The 17,268-nt window shown below is 46.6% G+C and overlaps 1 protein-coding gene across 2 annotated transcripts in view; it reads left to right on the plus strand.

The window, feature by feature from the left end:
- The first annotated feature begins 3 nt into the window (after positions 1-3).
- FAM161B (FAM161 centrosomal protein B) overlaps positions 4-17,268 on the plus strand; it is a 25,468-nt gene continuing 8,203 nt past the window's right edge. Inside the window, exons 1-5 of one of the 2 annotated variants that reach the window (XM_039469301.2) lie at positions 4-148; positions 4,395-4,714; positions 6,063-6,613; positions 8,584-8,927; positions 10,045-10,172. In XM_039469301.2, coding sequence (XP_039325235.2) covers positions 95-148; positions 4,395-4,714; positions 6,063-6,613; positions 8,584-8,927; positions 10,045-10,172 — 1,397 coding nt within the window. In that variant the 5' untranslated portion in view covers positions 4-94. The remainder of the gene's footprint in view (positions 149-4,394; positions 4,715-6,062; positions 6,614-8,583; positions 8,928-10,044; positions 10,173-17,268) is intronic. The other variant, XM_039469302.2, reaches the window with a different exon arrangement.

Here is a 17,268-nt window from a genome sequence, read left to right on the forward strand (position 1 = left end):
CTAGAAAGCGGCGGACCCTGGCAACTATAGCCAGCGCTGCCACCGCTGCTGCCACTATCGCTGTCATCATCGCTGCTGACTCTGCCCAGCTGAAATGACCGTGGGGAGGACTGAGGGAGGCCCCGGCGGCGTGGAGGGGAGCCGTCAGGTGAGGAGAGAAAGAGAACAGAGGAAGCAGGACTGCCCCCCGGAAAGAGATCCCAGAGAGGAAACTGTTTGTCGTTGCCTTGGAGACAGACTGCAGGGGCGTGGGATTAAAATGACTGTTTAGAGACCAAGAGGCGGACTCTGACTTGGAGACCTGTACCTCTTGGACCTTATACGCGGCTCTTCATAGGACCATAGCAATGTCACTCAGTTTTCGCTTATCCTCTGAGTATTCGTTGATCAGTAGTACAATTGCCGTCCCATTTTTGTAGAAGAAAAACCTGAGGCACAAAGAGGTTAAGAAAATTGCACTCAAATGTGGCCGAGCGCAGTGACTCACGCCTGTATTCCAGCACTTTGGGAGATCGAGGCGGGTGGATCACCTGGGGTCAGGAGTTCGAGACCAGGCTGGCCAACATGGCGAAACCCTATATCTACTTTAAAAAAAAAAAAAAAAAAGTGGCCGGGCGCGGTGGCTCAAGCCTGTAATCCCAGCACTTTGGGAGGCCGAGGCGGGTGGATCACAAGGTCAAGAGATCGAGACCATCCCGGTCAACATGGTGAAACCCCGTCTCTACTAAAAATACAAAAAATTAGCTGGGTATGGTGGCGCGTGCCTGTAGTCCCAGCTACTCAGGAGGCTGAGGCAGGAGAATTGCTTGAACCCAGGAGACGGAGGTTGCGGTGAGCCGGAGATCGCGCCATTGCACTCCAGCCTGGGTAACAAGAGCAAAACTCCGTCTCAAAAAAAAAAAAAAAATTTGCTTGGCGTGCTGGCGGGCATCTGTAATCCCACCTACTGGGGAGGCTGAGGCAGGAGAATCGCTTTAACCCAGGAGGCAGAGGTTGCAGTGAGCTGAAATCACGCCATTGCACTCCAGCCTGGGCTACATAAGGAGACTCTGTCTCAAAAACTAAATTAATTAATTAAATAAAAATAATTAGGGCCGGGCGCGGTGGCTCAAGCCTGTAATCCCAGCACTTTGGGAGGCCGAGGCAGGTGGATCACTAGGTCAAGAGATCGAGACCATCCTGGTCAACATCGTGAAACCCCGTCTCTACTAAAAATACAAAAAATTAGCTGGGCGTGGTGGCGCGTGCCTGTAATCCCAGCTACTCAGGAGGCTGAGGCAGGAGAATTGCCTGAACCGAGGAGGCGGAGGTTGCGGTGAGCCGAGATCCTGCCATTGCACTCCAGCCTGGGTAACAAGAGCGAAACTCCCTCTCAAAAAAAAAAAAAAAAAAAAAATAGCCGGTGTGGGCGGGGCGTAGTAAAAAAAAAAAAAAAATTATCCACCGGGCTCATGCCTATAATCCCAGCACTTTAGGAGGCCGAGGTAGTTGGATCACGAGGTCAGAAGTTCGAGACCCGAGCCTGGCCAACAGTGAAACCCCATCTCTACCAAAAATACAAAAATTAGCTGGGCGTGGTGGCGCAGGCCTGTAATCCCAGCTACTCAGGAGGCTGAGGCAGGAGAATCGCTTGAACCTGGGAGGCAGAGGTTGCAGTGAGCCGAGATTGGGCCATTGCACTCCAGCCTAGGCCACGACTGTCTCCAAAAAAAAAAAAAAAAGTTTAGAATAATTAGCCAGATGTGGTGGCGTGTGCCTCCAGTGATCCACACGCCTCAGACTCTCAAAATGCTGGGATTACTCCCAAAGTGAGCCACTGAGCCTGGCCAACCAGAAATTATTAAAGACAGAAAGTAGTCTGGTAGTTGCTTAGGACTGGTGGGGCGTGGAGGGTTAGGGGAAATAGGGAATGAGTACTAAAACGTATGGAGTTTTTTTTTCTTTTTTAATTTGAATAAATGTAAATACATAATAATAAAGAGGCACCGGCCTCCCCGAGGCTCCCAGGCCCGGGCAGAGGGGAGGCCTGGAGTTTCTTTTAGGGGCTATGAAAGTGTTCTAAAATTGTGATGGTAATTGCACAACTCTGTGGGTATACTAAAAATCACTGAATTGTCCGCTTTAAATGAGTGAATATATTGTAAATAAATTATATCTTAATAAAGTTGTCTTTTAAAAAAAGAGAAGTTTGCCCAAAAGATGGCACATTCTTCAGTAGAAGAGTGAGGGCTAGGACGCATACATACCTCTGACACTTACCCTGGATTTTAGTAAGGCTGGCTCCTCATCAATCAGGTGTCAATTCAAAATTTCTCCACAGTGAAAAATAAAAATCAGCCCAGGACTGAGAAAGTATAACTCATAGACTGTCATAGGCACAGATAATGCCAACAGCAAGAGCATCAGAAAACAGTGATTCTCTCAGAGCCATACCATAAGTACACCCCTTCTTCCAGATGATAATGCTTACTGATCAATTACCCACCCTATTTTATTATTCTCACCTTTTGAATAAGAATTGCCATTAGGCAGGGTGCAATGGCTCACACCTGTAATCCCAGCACTTTGAGAGGCCAAGGCAGGTGGATCACGAGGTCAGGATTTCAAGACCAGCCTAGCCAAGATGGTGAAACCCTGCCTCTAATAAAAATACAAAACAAATTAGCAGGCATCTGTAATCTTAGCCCCTTGGGAGGCTGAGGCAGAGAATTGCTTGAACCTGGGAGGCAGAGGTTCTAGTGAGCCAAGATTGCATCACTGCACTCCAGCCTGGGTGATAGATTGAGACTCCATCTCAAAAAAAAAAATTGCTCATTCATTCACTTACTAAATTGTCCCCACTTCATGACAGCACCATTCCAGAGTTGATACCTGGTTCCCCGAATAAATCAGGAAAGCGAACCCTGTAAAAATCACACCCCCGACCCTAAGTTCCCTACGGTTTTCCATAGTGTCCTACAGCAAGGTAATAAACCTAACTGATGTACTGATTACAGGTACATTTTTAGTAGCCTTAACCTGATGGACTTTATCAACCAAAAAGCTTTCCATAGGCACTCCAACTTTTTATAATCTCATGGTTGTTTATGGTTTTCACAGAATTTATTATCTTATATTGTCTGTCTCCTCTCACTACAGTGTAAGCTTCATGAGAGTAAGGACCTTGTTTGTCTTGTTCTCAGCTAAATGCCCAGTGCACATCAGGCACACAGTAAATATTTTATGAATCAATGGAGTACTGAAAAAGTTAATTGGCTGTCCCACTTTTTTTTTTTTTTTTTTTTGAGATGGAGTTTCACTCTTGTTACCCAGGCTGGAGTGCAATGGTGCGATCTCAGCTCACCGCAACCTCCGCCTCCTGGGTTCAGGCAATTCTTCTGCCTCAGCCTCCTGCGTAGCTGGGATTACAGGCACGCACCACCATGCCCAGTTAATTTTTTGTATTTTTAGTAGAGACGAGGTTTCACCACGTTGACCAGGATGGTCTCGATCTCTTGACCTCATGATCCACCTGCCTCGGCCTCCCAAAGTGCTGGGATTACAGGCGTGAGCCACCGCGCCCGTAATCCCACTGCACCGGGCCCAGCTGTCCCACTTTTTAGGACATTGCTCTTCCAGCCAGACCATACTGTCTCTCTTGTTAATCATCCATTCCTTTTTTTTTTTTTTTTTTTTTTTTGAGATAGAGCTTCACTCTTGCTTTCCAGGCTGGAGTGCAATGGCGCAATCTCATCTCACTACAGCCTCCACCTCCTGGGTTCAAGTGATTCTCCTGTCTCAGCCTCCCAAGTAGCTGAGACTACAGGACCCACCCAGCTAATTTTTGTATTTTTGTAGAGACGGGGTTTTAGCATGTTAGTCAAGCTGGTCTCGAATTCCTGATATCAGGTGATCTGCCTGCCTCAGCCTCCCAAATTCTGGGATTACAGGTGTGAGCACCGTTCCCAGCCTTCATCCATTCCTTGACAGAGTGCAGATTAGCTAGAATGTGAGGAAAGCAGAGAAGTAGAGACAAGGAAAGGGGGAGAAGGAAGATGAGCAAGAAGTAGGTAAAACACAAGTTAGGCAGAGTGTGGCCATTGCCAGGTTGTCACAGGCAGGATTCCTGGAGTGCAGCGGTCAGAATACATGGTGCAGTTGAGGTACTCTAAAAGCTTACCACATTGTATGGCGCAGGGAACCAACTTCAGCTCTTCACTCCCCTTCCTTCCTTTCAACCAAGCGCACTTCATAGACCAAGTTGTGAAATTTATTTAAAGCAAGAAACACAGCTTATTTTTAAAAATTCCTCCCCAGTCCCTAACATACAGAGGCTTATTCAAAGTGAAACTGTTATGTTTTGAATACTTTTGAAATTATTGTTTGACCCACAGTCTATTTCTATTCTATTTTAGATATTTCCCCGCAAATCCTCCTCGGACACAGAGGCAGCAGAGGATCTGTCTGGGCATGGGCTGGTTTTGCCCAGGGCTGGCAAACTTGATGAGTTCCTCAGCCCAGAGGAGGAGAGAGATTCTACTTCTGACTCAACTGGACGCTTTTACCAGACCTTACAGGTACTAAAGCAGAAAGGCAGACCATGTCTGTTGGAGTCTCTCTTTCAATCTGACCCAGATAGTGATGAAAACCTCTCTGAAGATGAGGAGGACCTGGAGAGTTTCTTCCAAGACAAGGGCAGGGGGAAGGTGCAGGCCCAGTGCCCCCGGGCTCTGAGGTAAGGCACCGCAGTCGCACAGCTGCCTCACGCCACACCTCCACACATTTCACACCGTGTCTCTGGGCTTCATCTTCTTCTGTAAAGTGAAGCACACTTTCCGCAAGTTGCCGTTTACTGAGGCTCCAGCTCACAATCAACTTTTGGCTCCAAACAGGGGTTCTGATTCCACCCCAGGAATCCTGAATCACTTTGGGCAACCCTTAGTCCAGGGATGCACTGAAATTAATTAAAGGGAAGCCTTTCCTCAGGTCCGGTGGCTCACGCCTGTAATCCCAGTACTTTGGAAGGCCGAGGCAGGCAAATCACTTGAGGTCAGGAGTTTGAGATCAGCCTGGCCAACATGGTGAAACCCCATCTCTACTAAAAATACAAAAATTAGCCAGGTGTTGTGGCAGGCACCTGTAATCCCAGCTACTCGGGAGGCTGAGGCATGAGAATCCCTTGAGCCCGGGAGGTGGAGGTTGCAGTGAGCCAAAATCACGCCACTGCATTCCAGCCTGGGTGACAGAGTGAGACTCTGTCTCAACAAATAAAAATATAAAAAATATAGGGAAGCCTTTCTTAAACACACTTTCCCTGAGAATGACATCACAGTACGTTTATCTTGGTCAAGTCTTTCTCCTCCAATACCCTGGTAAGTAGACATTAATTTTTGCCATTCTACATAGGAAGAAACTGAGGTTTTAACAGTACATTGCTCAAAATTTGAAGCAAGATTTAAACCCAGGTCTGTTTGCCTCTAAAGCTCTACTTTGCTCATTGTCTGTTCTCTCATGAAATACTAGAGTGCAGGCCAGGCGCGGTGGCTCACGCCTGTAATCCCAGCACTTTGGGAGGCTGAGGTGGGTGGATCAAAAGGTCAGGCGTTCAAGACCAGCCTGGGCAACATGGTAAAACTCCATCTCTACTAGAAATTCAAAAAAATTAGCTGGACGTGGTGGCGCATGCTTATAATCCCAGCTACTCAGCAGGCTGAAGCAGGAGAATCGCCTTAACCCAGGAGCAGGAGGTTGCAGTGAACTGAGATCGTGCCACTGCACTCCAGCCTGGGCAACAGAGCAAGACTCCATCTCAAAAAAGAAAAAGAAAAAGAAATATCCGAGTGCAAAGTGGCAATTCTGTGATCAATTCTGAGAAAATTCTGAGAAGAGACTTTCCGTTAGGGCTGCTAGGATTGTCTGTGGGAAGGTTATGGGTATAGAGGCCTTTGGGCGTGGTGTTAGGCCAAGAGGCCAGCTGTGACCAATGGGAGGGAGAACAGGGGAGGAGGTCTGGAGGGAGGTCTGGAGGGAGTGGGGCCTCCTGACTGCCCGGTCCTCCACACACAGATCTGCTTTCTTCCCAGGAGTGGCTCCACAAGGCGCTGCAGCTCCCTGAGCAGCCTTCCCTCCAACATTCCCAGGGCTCAGACCCAGCCCCGCTCAAGCTCGAGGCCTCCCTCCCAGCACAGAAGTGTCAGCTCTTGGGCATCATCCATCACTGTCCCTCGGCCATTCCACATGACGCTGCGCGAGGCCCGGAAGAAGGCCGAGTGGCTGGCCTCGCCTGCCTCCTTTGAGCAGGAGAGGCAGCGGGCCCAAAGGCAGGGTGAGGAAGAGGCCGAGTGCCATAGGCAGTTCCGGGCCCAACCTGTGCCTGCACATGTCTACCTGCCCCTCTACCAAGAGATCATGGAGAGCAGCGAGGCCCGAAGGCGGGCAGGGATCCAGAAGCGGAAAGAACTGCTCCTCTCTTCTTTGAAGCCCTTCAGCTTCCTGGAGAAGGAGGAGCAGCTAAAGGAAGCTGCTCGACAGAGAGACTTGGCTGCCACAGCTGAAGCCAAGATCTCCAAGCAGAAGCCCACCAAAAGGATCCCCAAGTCCATTTTGGAGCCAGCCCTTGGGGATAAACTCCAGGGTAAAGACGTCCTTGCCACCTTGCCACCTCCTGCCTCAGGGTCCCAATCCCACCATAGGGGTTTTTTTTTTTTTTTTTTTTTTAATCTTAACCTCACTCACCTCTTACACTGTAGGGATTTAGTCAGGGCCCGGGGGTTGGCCTGGCTTGAAGATGCGCTGCCTGGGTGGACCCACTAGAGACTGCACGCTTAGTGCAGGCCATCAGGGAGGGTTAGGTCTGTCTCTACAATCGGGAGCCCTCTATGGACCAAGGAGTGAGAGGTCCCACAGTGTCCCCAAGGCTCATCCTGTTGACATCTGAGTAAGTGCACATGACGGCCTCTGCACCAGCACAGGTGCGGGAATTGAGAACTAGTGGGACACTCAAGGACCAGCTCAGGCTCACACCACCACCAGCACACTACCCTGAGATGCTCCCCACATCTCCTTCATCGTGGTGACGTAGTGTCAGTTGCTGAAAAATTACCTCGGGGATGATTTTTTTTTTTTTTTTTTTTTTTGAGACAGAGTTTTGCTTTTGTTGCCCAGGCTGGAGTGCAATGGTGAGATCTCAGCTCACCACAACCTCCACCTCCCAGGTTCCAGCGATTCTCCTGCCTCAGCCTCCCAAGTAGCTGGGATTACAGGCATGCACCACCAAGCCCAGCTAATTTTTTGTATTTTTAGTAGAGATGAGGTTTCTCCGTGTTGGTCAGGCTGGTCTCGAACTCCCGACCTCAGTGATCCACCTGCCTCGGCCTCCCATAATGCTGGGATTACAGGCGTGAACCACCGCGCCCAGCCAGGGGGATGTTTACACATTTCAAAAAGTAGAGCTCCAAATAAGGGGCTCAGGCTTTCTTCACTCTTCAGTAGCATATACCATGCTCCAGGCACTGTTCCACGGTGAACAGACATGGACTTTGTAGACATGTGAGGAAAACAGATAAATACATACAAATGTGATGAGATATTTATAAGGATTAAAGGGGGAAGCATGGAAGCATATCTCAGAGGGACCTAACCCGGGGTTTGGTGAAGGAAGAGAGTAGTTAGGGAGGGTCCCCTGAGAAAGTGGGCCCTGGGGCTGAATTGAAGGAGGGGCAAAGAGGGAGGAAAAGGGGAGTAAGCAGAATGTACCAGGGAGGGGAGAGAAAGTAGAGCATCTGCAAGGGATGGAAGGGTGGAGGCTGAGAGAAGAGGGAGTGAGAAGGGAGAGGCAGGCACAGGACACACGTGGAGCCTTGCAAGCCACGTTAGGAAGTCTGGACTTCATCCCAAGGGTACAGGAGAGCCACTGAGGGATTTAAGCAGGGTGGCCCATGACCAGAAATACAGTTCAGAAGGGTCCTTCTGATTGCTGTGAGGATAATCCAAGAGGCAGCAAGACTGGAGGGTGTTGAGCCAAAAGGAAGCTACTTCGCAATTCAGTTGGGAAATCAATGCAGCTGGGGGCAGGGATGAAGAAAAGAGGATGGGCTGGAGAGAGGTTGAAGAGGAGGAAATGACAACTTGTGACTGATGAGAGAGACAGAAGAGTCAGTGATTTGGTCAAAGGGCTTGGGCAGCTGGGTAGCTGGTGGGGCCTTTCTCTAAGACGGGGAAACCTGAGAGAGGAGCAGGTGACTGGCCCACTTCCTCCTGCTTCATCTCTGAAGAAATCATAGGAAGTGCTCAGTAAGTGTAGACGGTCGCTGCTTCTGCAGCCCGATTGGCACAGGCAGTGGTGTTCTGGATGACATTTATCAACAAGCTCTCCAGAACAAAAAAAGCTAGCTGTTTTGTAATGTTTGTTATTTTCTGTGGTATAAATACTCCTATCAAGGCCATCTGCAAGCATCCCACAGGATGTTAACATGTGTCAGAATTCCTGAAAAGTTCATAGTTGCCTCCAGTACACTTAGGGCTAGTGTGTAAAAGGGAAAGTCCTCCAACCCTGTAGCTTTCATGCTTGGTCCTTTCTTACCCATCACCATCCTTTCTCCACAGAAGCTGAGCTATTCAGGAAAATTCGTATCCAGATGAGAGCCCTGGACATGCTCCAGAGGGCCTCTTCCCCTATCGCCTCTAGTAACAGGGCTAACCCACAGCCCCGCACAGCCACCCGGACCCAGCAGGAAAAGCTTGGGTTTCTGCACACTAACTTTGGATTCCAGCCTCGGGTGAATCCTGTGGTCCCTGACTATGAGGCCCTTTACAAGGCCTTCCAGAGAAGAGCAGCCAAAAGAAGAGAAACCCAAGAGGCCACTCGCAACAAGCCCTTCCTGCTGAGGACTGCCAACCTGCGCCACCCTCAGCATCCCTGTGATGCCACCACCAGCAGAGGCAGGACGGTGAGAGCCCAGGCAGCTGTGGTAGGGTCAGGGCTGGAGCCTGAAGTGCAGGGTGGGTCCAGGTCTGACTGGAAAGCATTTCTCAACATTTTCCTATCTTTTTTTTTTTTTATTTTAAAACGGAGTCTCACTCTGTTGCCTAGGCTGGAGTGCAGTGACGCAATCTGAGCTCACTGCAACCTCCACCTCCTGGGCTCAAGTGATTCTCCTGCCTCAGCCTCCCAAGTAGCTAGGATTATAGGGGCCTGCCAACATACCTGGCTAATTTTTGTATTTTTAGTAGAGGCTGAGGCAGGGAGGCTGAGGCAGGAGAATCGCTTGAGCCTAGGAAGCAGAGGTTGCGGTGAGCTGAGATTGCGCCACTGCACTCAAGCCTGGGTGACAGAGTAAGATTCTGTCTCAAAAAAAAAAAAAAAAAAAAAGGTCTTGCCGGGCGCGGTGGCTCAAGCCTGTAATCCCAGCACTTTGGGAGGCCGAGGCGGGTGCATCACGAGGTCAAGAGATCGAGACCGTCCTGGTCAATATGGTGAAACCCCGTCTCTACTAAAAATACAAAAAAATTAGCTGGGCATGGTGGCGCGTGCCTGTAATCCCAGCTACTCAGGAGGCTGAGGCAGGAGAATTGCCTGAACCCAGGAGGCGGAGGTTGCGGTGAGCCGAGATCGCGCCATTGCACTCCAGCCTGGGTAACAAAAGCGAAACTCCATCTCAAAAAAAAAAAAAAAAAAGAGAGAAGAGAGAGAGAGAGAGAGAGAGATAGAAAAGGCCCAGTGCAGTGGCTCACGCCTATAATCCCAGCACTTTGGGAGGCTGAGGTGAGTGTATCACCTGAGGTCAGGAATTCAAGATCAGCCTGGCCAACATGGCAAAACCCCATCTCTACTAAAAATGCAAAAATTAGCCAGGTATGGTGGCTCACAACTTGTATAGTCCCAGCTACTTGAGAGGCTGAAGTATAAGAATCGCTTGAACCAGGCAGGTGGAGGTTGCAGTGAGCCAAGATTGTGCCACTGCACTCCAGCCTGGGCAAAAGAGTGAGACTTTGTCTCAAAAAAAAAAAGAAGGAGGAAACTAATCACACATGCTGTCCCACCATACCAGTCTTTGTTTCTTCTAGGATTCCCCACAGCTGCCAGCTACACCCCTGCCAAGGAGTCGTTCTCTGAGTGGCCTTGCCTCCCTCTCTGCCAACACTCTCCCTGTGCACATCACAGATGCCACCAGGAAGAGGGAATCTGCAGTCAGGTGAGTGCTCAGGCTGCATAAGACCCATGCTTCGATTCTGACCCCAAATGCTGGAAACCTCCCTGCTGAGGGGCCTCCTTTTCTGTTGTCAGAGGCATCTTAAGGGGTCAAAGGGAATTTTCTGGTTAGGACAGGAGCAAGTGCAGTTCTCCACACCTGGTGCTGGAGAACAGCTAGCCAGCATTCAGCACATATGCACCGAGGGCTTATTCTGTACCAGCAACAGTGTTAAGGCTGGAGATCTTAGGGACCCTATGGTTTATTATCTAGTCTGAAATACAGAAAAGCAAAGAAGCAATGGCTGTATTTTTTGAGTACTGTAATGATGCGGGGTACAGGGAACTGTGAGAGCATTGGGCAGGCTGGAGCAGGGGTGTCTTGTCTTGTGGAATAGATGTCTAAAACGAGATCTGAAGAACCAGGATGAGTTGGCCAGACAAAGCCTGGAGAGAGAAGGAAGGCTCGAAACAGAGAGAACCTGGATAAAAGCCCATGGGTGAGAGGAAGGGAGTTGTGAGGAACAAGAACTCAGAGAAGCATGCTAGCAGGTGGCTGAAGCTGCTGCAAAGATGAGACATCCATTGCACAGATTTGAGATTCTCTGAGATTCATCTTGGGGAGATGTCAGTCAGTTGGGCAGCAAGAGCCTGCTTATTTTAACTCTTCAGCTGACCTGACTCTGTTACGATGTTCTCATTGAGCCAGCCCCCAGGAGGAGTCCCTACACTAGGCTTCTGAGCCAAAGTAGGCAAGAGAGTTCATGGTGTAAAGAGCAGCTTAGCCCAGGGAGAGGACTCATGTCTTACCTTCCTATGGGTCTTGTAGAGGAGTACTCAGAACCTACTTGGGTCCTTAAGCCTCACAACAGGGATCATAGAAAACTATTTACGGTCCAAGAGATACTTCTTCCTTCTTCAAACTTTGGTTAGACCTACCAAACCAGGGCCAACTGCTCAGTATCCTGAGAGCCCCAAAACACAGGCCTCATGAACAAAGAGGGTGGCCAACCTATAGAGGATATCCACATCTGCATTCCAGCCACAGGGAATCTGACATATTAGCAGATTAAATTTTCATGTTCTTCCTAGTCTGTCCATTTGAGTGTAAACATCCAAATATGAGTCTTGATTGATTTTCCTTTTGGAAGAACTCAACATATTACATTGTAGATAACTGAACAAACTAAGTGCTACAAATTGAACCCAAATAGTCTGCACTGAAGGAGGCTTATTTTCCAGTTCTCTCTGAATTTGTATTCTCAAAGGACCATGAACCCCGGCACCTTCCAGCCTACTGTTCATAGCAGAGTGGTCAAGGGCAGAGGCTTGGGAGTCAGAGATCCTGGTTCCAATAAGGGCTTTTCCACTGACATGCTGGGTAGCTTTGAACAAGTGGCTTACCTCCCTTGAGCCTCAAGCTTCTCTTCTATAAAAAGGGGAGTTAGGGCCGGGTGCAGTGGCTCAGGCCTGTCATCCTAGCACTTTGGGAGTGCAAGGCAGGTGAATCACCTGAGGTCAAGAGTTCAAGAACCAGCCTGGCCAGCATGGTGAAACCCTGTCTCTACTAAAAATACAAATATTAGCTGGGCGTGGTGGTGGGTGGCTCTAATCCTAGCTACTGAAGATACTGACGCAGGAAAATCACTTGAACCCAGGAGGCGGAGGTTGTAGTGAGCGGAGATGGCACCACTGCACTCCAACCTGGGTAACAACAGCAAGATTCCATCTCATTAAATTAAAAAAAAAAAAAAACAGCGGCGGGGGGATTTAGTATTTACCTCATACGGGAGTTATGAGGACTACATGAAATGGTTGGAGAGGGATCCAAGATGGCCGATTAGGAGCATCTCTGGATTGCGGCTCCAAGTGAGAGCTCAGAGGCCACTGCAGGTGATCCCCAGGCAAGCAAGGTCTGGAATGGACCTCCAGCAGTCCTACAGCAGAGGGGCCTGACTGTTAGAAGGAAAACTAAGAAACAGAAAGAAATTACTTCATCTCCAACAAACTGGACATCCACTCAGAGACCCCATCTAAAAGTCACCAACTACAAAGACCACAGGTAAACAAATCGACAAAGATGGGAAGAAACCAGTGCAAAAAGGATGAAAATACCCAAAACCAGAACGTCTCTCCTTCTCCAAGGGATCACAACTCCTCACCAGCAAGGAAACAAGGCTGGATGGAGAGTGAGTCTGATGAATTGACAGAAACAGGCTTCAGAAGGTGGGTAATAAGAAACTTCTCTGAGCTAAAAGAACATGTTTTAACCCAATGCAAAGAAACTAAGAACGTTGAAAAAAGATTTGATGAAATGCTAATGACAATAAACAGCTTAGAGAGGAATATAAATGATTTGATGGAGCTGAAAAACACAACACCAGAACTTCGTGAAGCATACACAAGTTTAAATAGCCGAATTGACCAAGCAGATAAAAGGATATCAGAGGTCAAAGATAAACTCAATGAAATAAAACAAGAAGGCAAGATTAGAGAAAAAAAGAGTACAAAGAACTGAACAAAGCCTCCAAGAAATATGGGATTGGCCGGGCACGGTGGCTCAAGCCTGTAATCCCAGCACTTTGGGAGGCTGAGGCGGGTGGATCACGAGGTCAAGAGATCGAGACCATCCTGGTCAACATGGTGAAACCCTGTCTCTACTAAAAAATACAAAAAATTAGCTGAGCATGGTGGCATGTGCCTGTAATCCCAGCTACTCTGGAGGCTGAGGCAGGAGAATTGCCTGAACCCAGGAGGTGGAGGTTGCGGTGAGCCGAGATCGCACCATTGCACTCCAGTCTGGGTAACAAGAGCGAAACTCCGTCTCAAAAAAAAAAAGACACAGACTGGCAAATTGGATAAAAAGTCAAAACCCATCAGTGTGCTACATACAGGAAACCCATCTCACATACAAGGATACACATAGGCTCAAAATAAAGGGATGGAGGAGGATTTACCAAGCAAACGGAGAGCAAAAAAAAAAAAGCAGGAGTTGCGATCCTAGTCTCTGATAAAACAGACTTTAAACCAACAAAGATCAAAAGAGACAAAGAATGGCATTACATAATGGTAAAAGGATCAATGCAACAAGAAGAGCTAACTATCCTAAATATATACGCACCCAATACAGGAGCACCCAGATACATAAAGCAAGTTCTTTTTTTTTTTTTTTTTTTTTTGAGACGGAGTTTCGCTCTTGTTACCCAGGCTGGAGTGCAATGGCGCGATCTCGGCTCACCGCAACCTCCGCCTCCTGGGTTCAGGCAATTCTCCTGCCTCAGCCTCCTGAGTAGCTGGGATTACAGGCACATGCCACCATGCCCAGCTAATTTTTTGTATTTTTAGTAGAGACGGGGTTTCACCATGTTGACCAGGATGGTCTCGATCTCTTGACCTCGTGATCCACCTGCCTCGGCCTCCCAAAGTGCTGGGATTACAGGCTTGAGCCACCACGCCCGGCCCATAAAGCAAGTTCTTAATGACTTACAAAGAGACTTAGACTCCCACACAATAATAGTGGGAGACTTTAACACTCCACTGTCAATATTAGATCAACGAGACAGAAAATTAACAAGGATATCCAGGACTTGAACTCTGACCTGGACCAAGCAAACCTAACAGACATTTACAGAACTCACCACCCCAAATCCACAGAATATACATTCTTCAAAGCACCACATCACACCTACTATAAAATTGACCACATAATCGGAAGTAAATCACTCCTCAGCAAATGCAAAAGAACGGAAATCATAACAAACAGTCTCTCAGACCACAGTGCAATCAAGTTACAACTCAGAATTCAGAAACTAACTCAGAACCACACAACTTCATGGAAACTGAACAACTGGCTCTTGAATGTTGACTGGATAAACAATGAAATGAAGGAAGAAATAAAGATGTTCTTCCAAACCAACGAGAATGAAGACACAACATACCAGAGTCTCTGGGACACATTTAAAGCAGTGTCTAGAGGGAAATACATAGCAATAAATGCTCACATGAGAAGCAAGGAGAAAAAAAAGAAAGAAAAAGAAAATGCCGGACGCAGTGGCTCACGCCTGTAATTGTAGCACTTTGGGAGGCCGAGGTGGGTGGATCACCTGAGGTCAGGAGTTCAAGACCAGCCTGACCAACATGGTGAAACCCCATCTTTAAAAAAAAAAAGAGAGAGAGAAGCAAGGAGAGATCTAAAATAGACACCCTATTGTGAAAATTGAAAGAGCTAGAAGAGCAAGATCAAAAAAATTCAAAAACGTAGCAGAAGACAAGAAATAACTAAGATCAGAGCAGAACCGAAGGAGTCAGAGACACAAAAAACCCTTCAAAAAATCAGTAAATCCAGGCGCTGGTTTTCTGAAAAGATCAACAAAATAGACCACTAGCCAGATGAATAAAAAATTAGAGAAGAATCAAATAGGTGCAATAAAAAATGATAAAGGGGATATCACCACAGATTCCACAGAAATACAAAACACCATCAGATTACTACAAACAACTCTATGCATATAAATCAGTAAACCTGAAAGAAATGGATAAATTCCTGGACACTTGCATCCTCCCAAGCCTAAACCAGGAAGAAGTCAAAACCCTGAATAGACCAATAACAAGGGCTGAAGTTGAGGCAGCAATTAAGAGCCTACCACCCAAAAAAAGCCCAGGTCCAGATGGGTTCACAGCTGAATTCTACCAGACATACAAAGAGGAGCTCGTACCACTCCTTCTGAAATTATTCCAAACACTCCAAAAAGAGGGAATCCTTCCCAAATTATTTTATGAGACCAACATCATCCTGATACCAAAACCCGGCAGAGACTCAACGAAGAAAGAAACCTTCAGGCCAACATCCATGAGGAACATAGATGCAAAAATCTTCAGCAAAATACTGGCAAACCGATTGCAACAGCACATCAAAAAGCTTATCCACCATGATCAAGTAGGCTTCATCCCAGGGATGCAAGGCTGGTTCAACATACGCAAGTCTATAAATGTAATTCACCACATAAACAGAACCAAAGACAAAAACCACATGATTATATCAATAGATGCAGAGAAGGCCTTTGACAAAATTCAACAGCCATTTATGCTAAAAACTCTCAATAAACTAGGTATTGACAGAACGTTTCTCAAAATAATAAAAGCTATTTACAGCAAACACACAGCAAATATCATACTAAATGGGCAAAAACTGCAAGCATTCCCTTTGAAATCTGGCACTAGACAAGGATGCCCTCTCTTACAACTCCTATTCAATATAGCATTGGAAGTTCTAGCCAGAGCAATAAGGCAAGAAAAAGAAATAAAGAGTATTCAATTGCAGGCGACATGATTGTATATTTAAAGACCCCATCATCTCAGCCCAAAATCTCCTGAAACTGATGAGCAACTTCAGCAAAGTCTCAGGATACAAAATCAATGTGCAAAAATCACAAGCATTCCTATACACTAATAACAGACTTAAAGAGAGCCAAATCAAGAACGAACTGCCATTCACAATTGCTAAAAAGAGAATGAAAAACCTAGGAATACAACTAACAAAGAATGTAAAGGACCTCTTCAAGGAGAACTACAAGCCACTGCTCAACAAAATAAGAGAGGACACAAAAAGATGGAGAAACATTCCATGCTCATGGTTAGGAAGAATCAATATCGTAAAAATAGCCATACTGCCCAAAGTAATTTACAGATTCAACACTAACCCCATCAAGCTACCTTCTTCACAGAACTGGAAAAAAACACCTTAAACTTCATATGGAACCAAAAGAGAGCCCGCATAGCCAAGTCAATTCTAAGCAAAAAGAACAAAGATGGAGGCATCACACTACCTGATTTCAAACTACACTACAAGGCTACAGTAATCAAAACAGCATGGTACTGGTACCAAAACAGAGATATAGACAATGGAACAGAACAGAGTCTTGGAGGCAACACCACACATCTACAACCATCTGATCTTTGACAAACCTCACAAAAACAAGCAATGGGGAAAGGATTCCCTGTTTAATAAATGGTGTTGGGAAAACTGGCTAGCCATGTACAGAAAGCAGAAACTGGATCCCTTCCTGACACCTTACACTAAAATTAACTCCAGATGGATTAAAAACTTAAACATAAGACCTAACACCATAAAAACCCTGGAAGAAAATCTAGGCAAAACCATTTAGGACATAGGCGTAGGCAAGGACTTCATGAATAAAACACCAAAAGCATTGGCAACAAAAGCCAAAATAGGCAAATGGGACCTAATCAAACTCCAGAGCTTCTGCACAGCAAAAGAACAGTCATTAGAGTGAATTGGCAACCAACAGAATGGGAAAAGAGTTTTTGCAATCTATCTATCTGACAAAGGGCTAATATCCAGAATCTACAAAGAACAAAAACAGATTTACAAGAAAAAAACAAGCCAGGCGGGCATGGTGGCTCATGCCTGTAATCCAAGCACTTGGGAGGCCAAGGTGGGTGGATCACCTGAGGTCGGGAGTTCAAGACCAGCCTGACCAACGTGGTGAAACCCCATGTTTTTTTTTTTTCTTAAGAAAAAAAAAAGAAAAAAAGAAAAAAACAAGCCCATTCAAAAGTGGGCGAAGGATATGAACACACACTTTACAAAAGAAGACATATATGAGGCCAACAAACAGATGAAAAAATGCTCATCATCGCTGGTCATTAGAGAAATGCATATCAAAACTACATTAAGATACCATCTCATGCCAGTTAGAATGGCGATCATTAAAAAATCTGGAGACAAACAGATGCTAGAGAGGATGTGGAGAAATAGGAACACTTTTACACCATTGGTGGGAGTGTAAATTAGTTCAAATATTGTGGAAGACAGTGTGGCGATTCCTGAAGGACTTAGAAATAGAAATTCCAGCTGGGCGCGGTAGCTCACGCCTGTCTGTAATCCCAGCACTTTGGGAGGCCAAGGCAAGTGGATCATGAGGTCAAGAGATCGAGACCATACTGGTCAACATGGTGAAACCCCGTCTCTACTAAAAATACCAAAAAAAAAAAAAAAAAAAAAAAATCCATTTGACCCAACAATCCCATTACTGGCTATATATCCAAAGGATTATCAATTGTTCTGTTATAAGGACACA

The sequence above is a fragment of the Saimiri boliviensis genome, chromosome 2 (assembly GCF_048565385.1).
Source record: "Saimiri boliviensis isolate mSaiBol1 chromosome 2, mSaiBol1.pri, whole genome shotgun sequence".
In the NCBI taxonomy this organism is placed as follows: Eukaryota; Metazoa; Chordata; class Mammalia; order Primates; family Cebidae; genus Saimiri; species Saimiri boliviensis.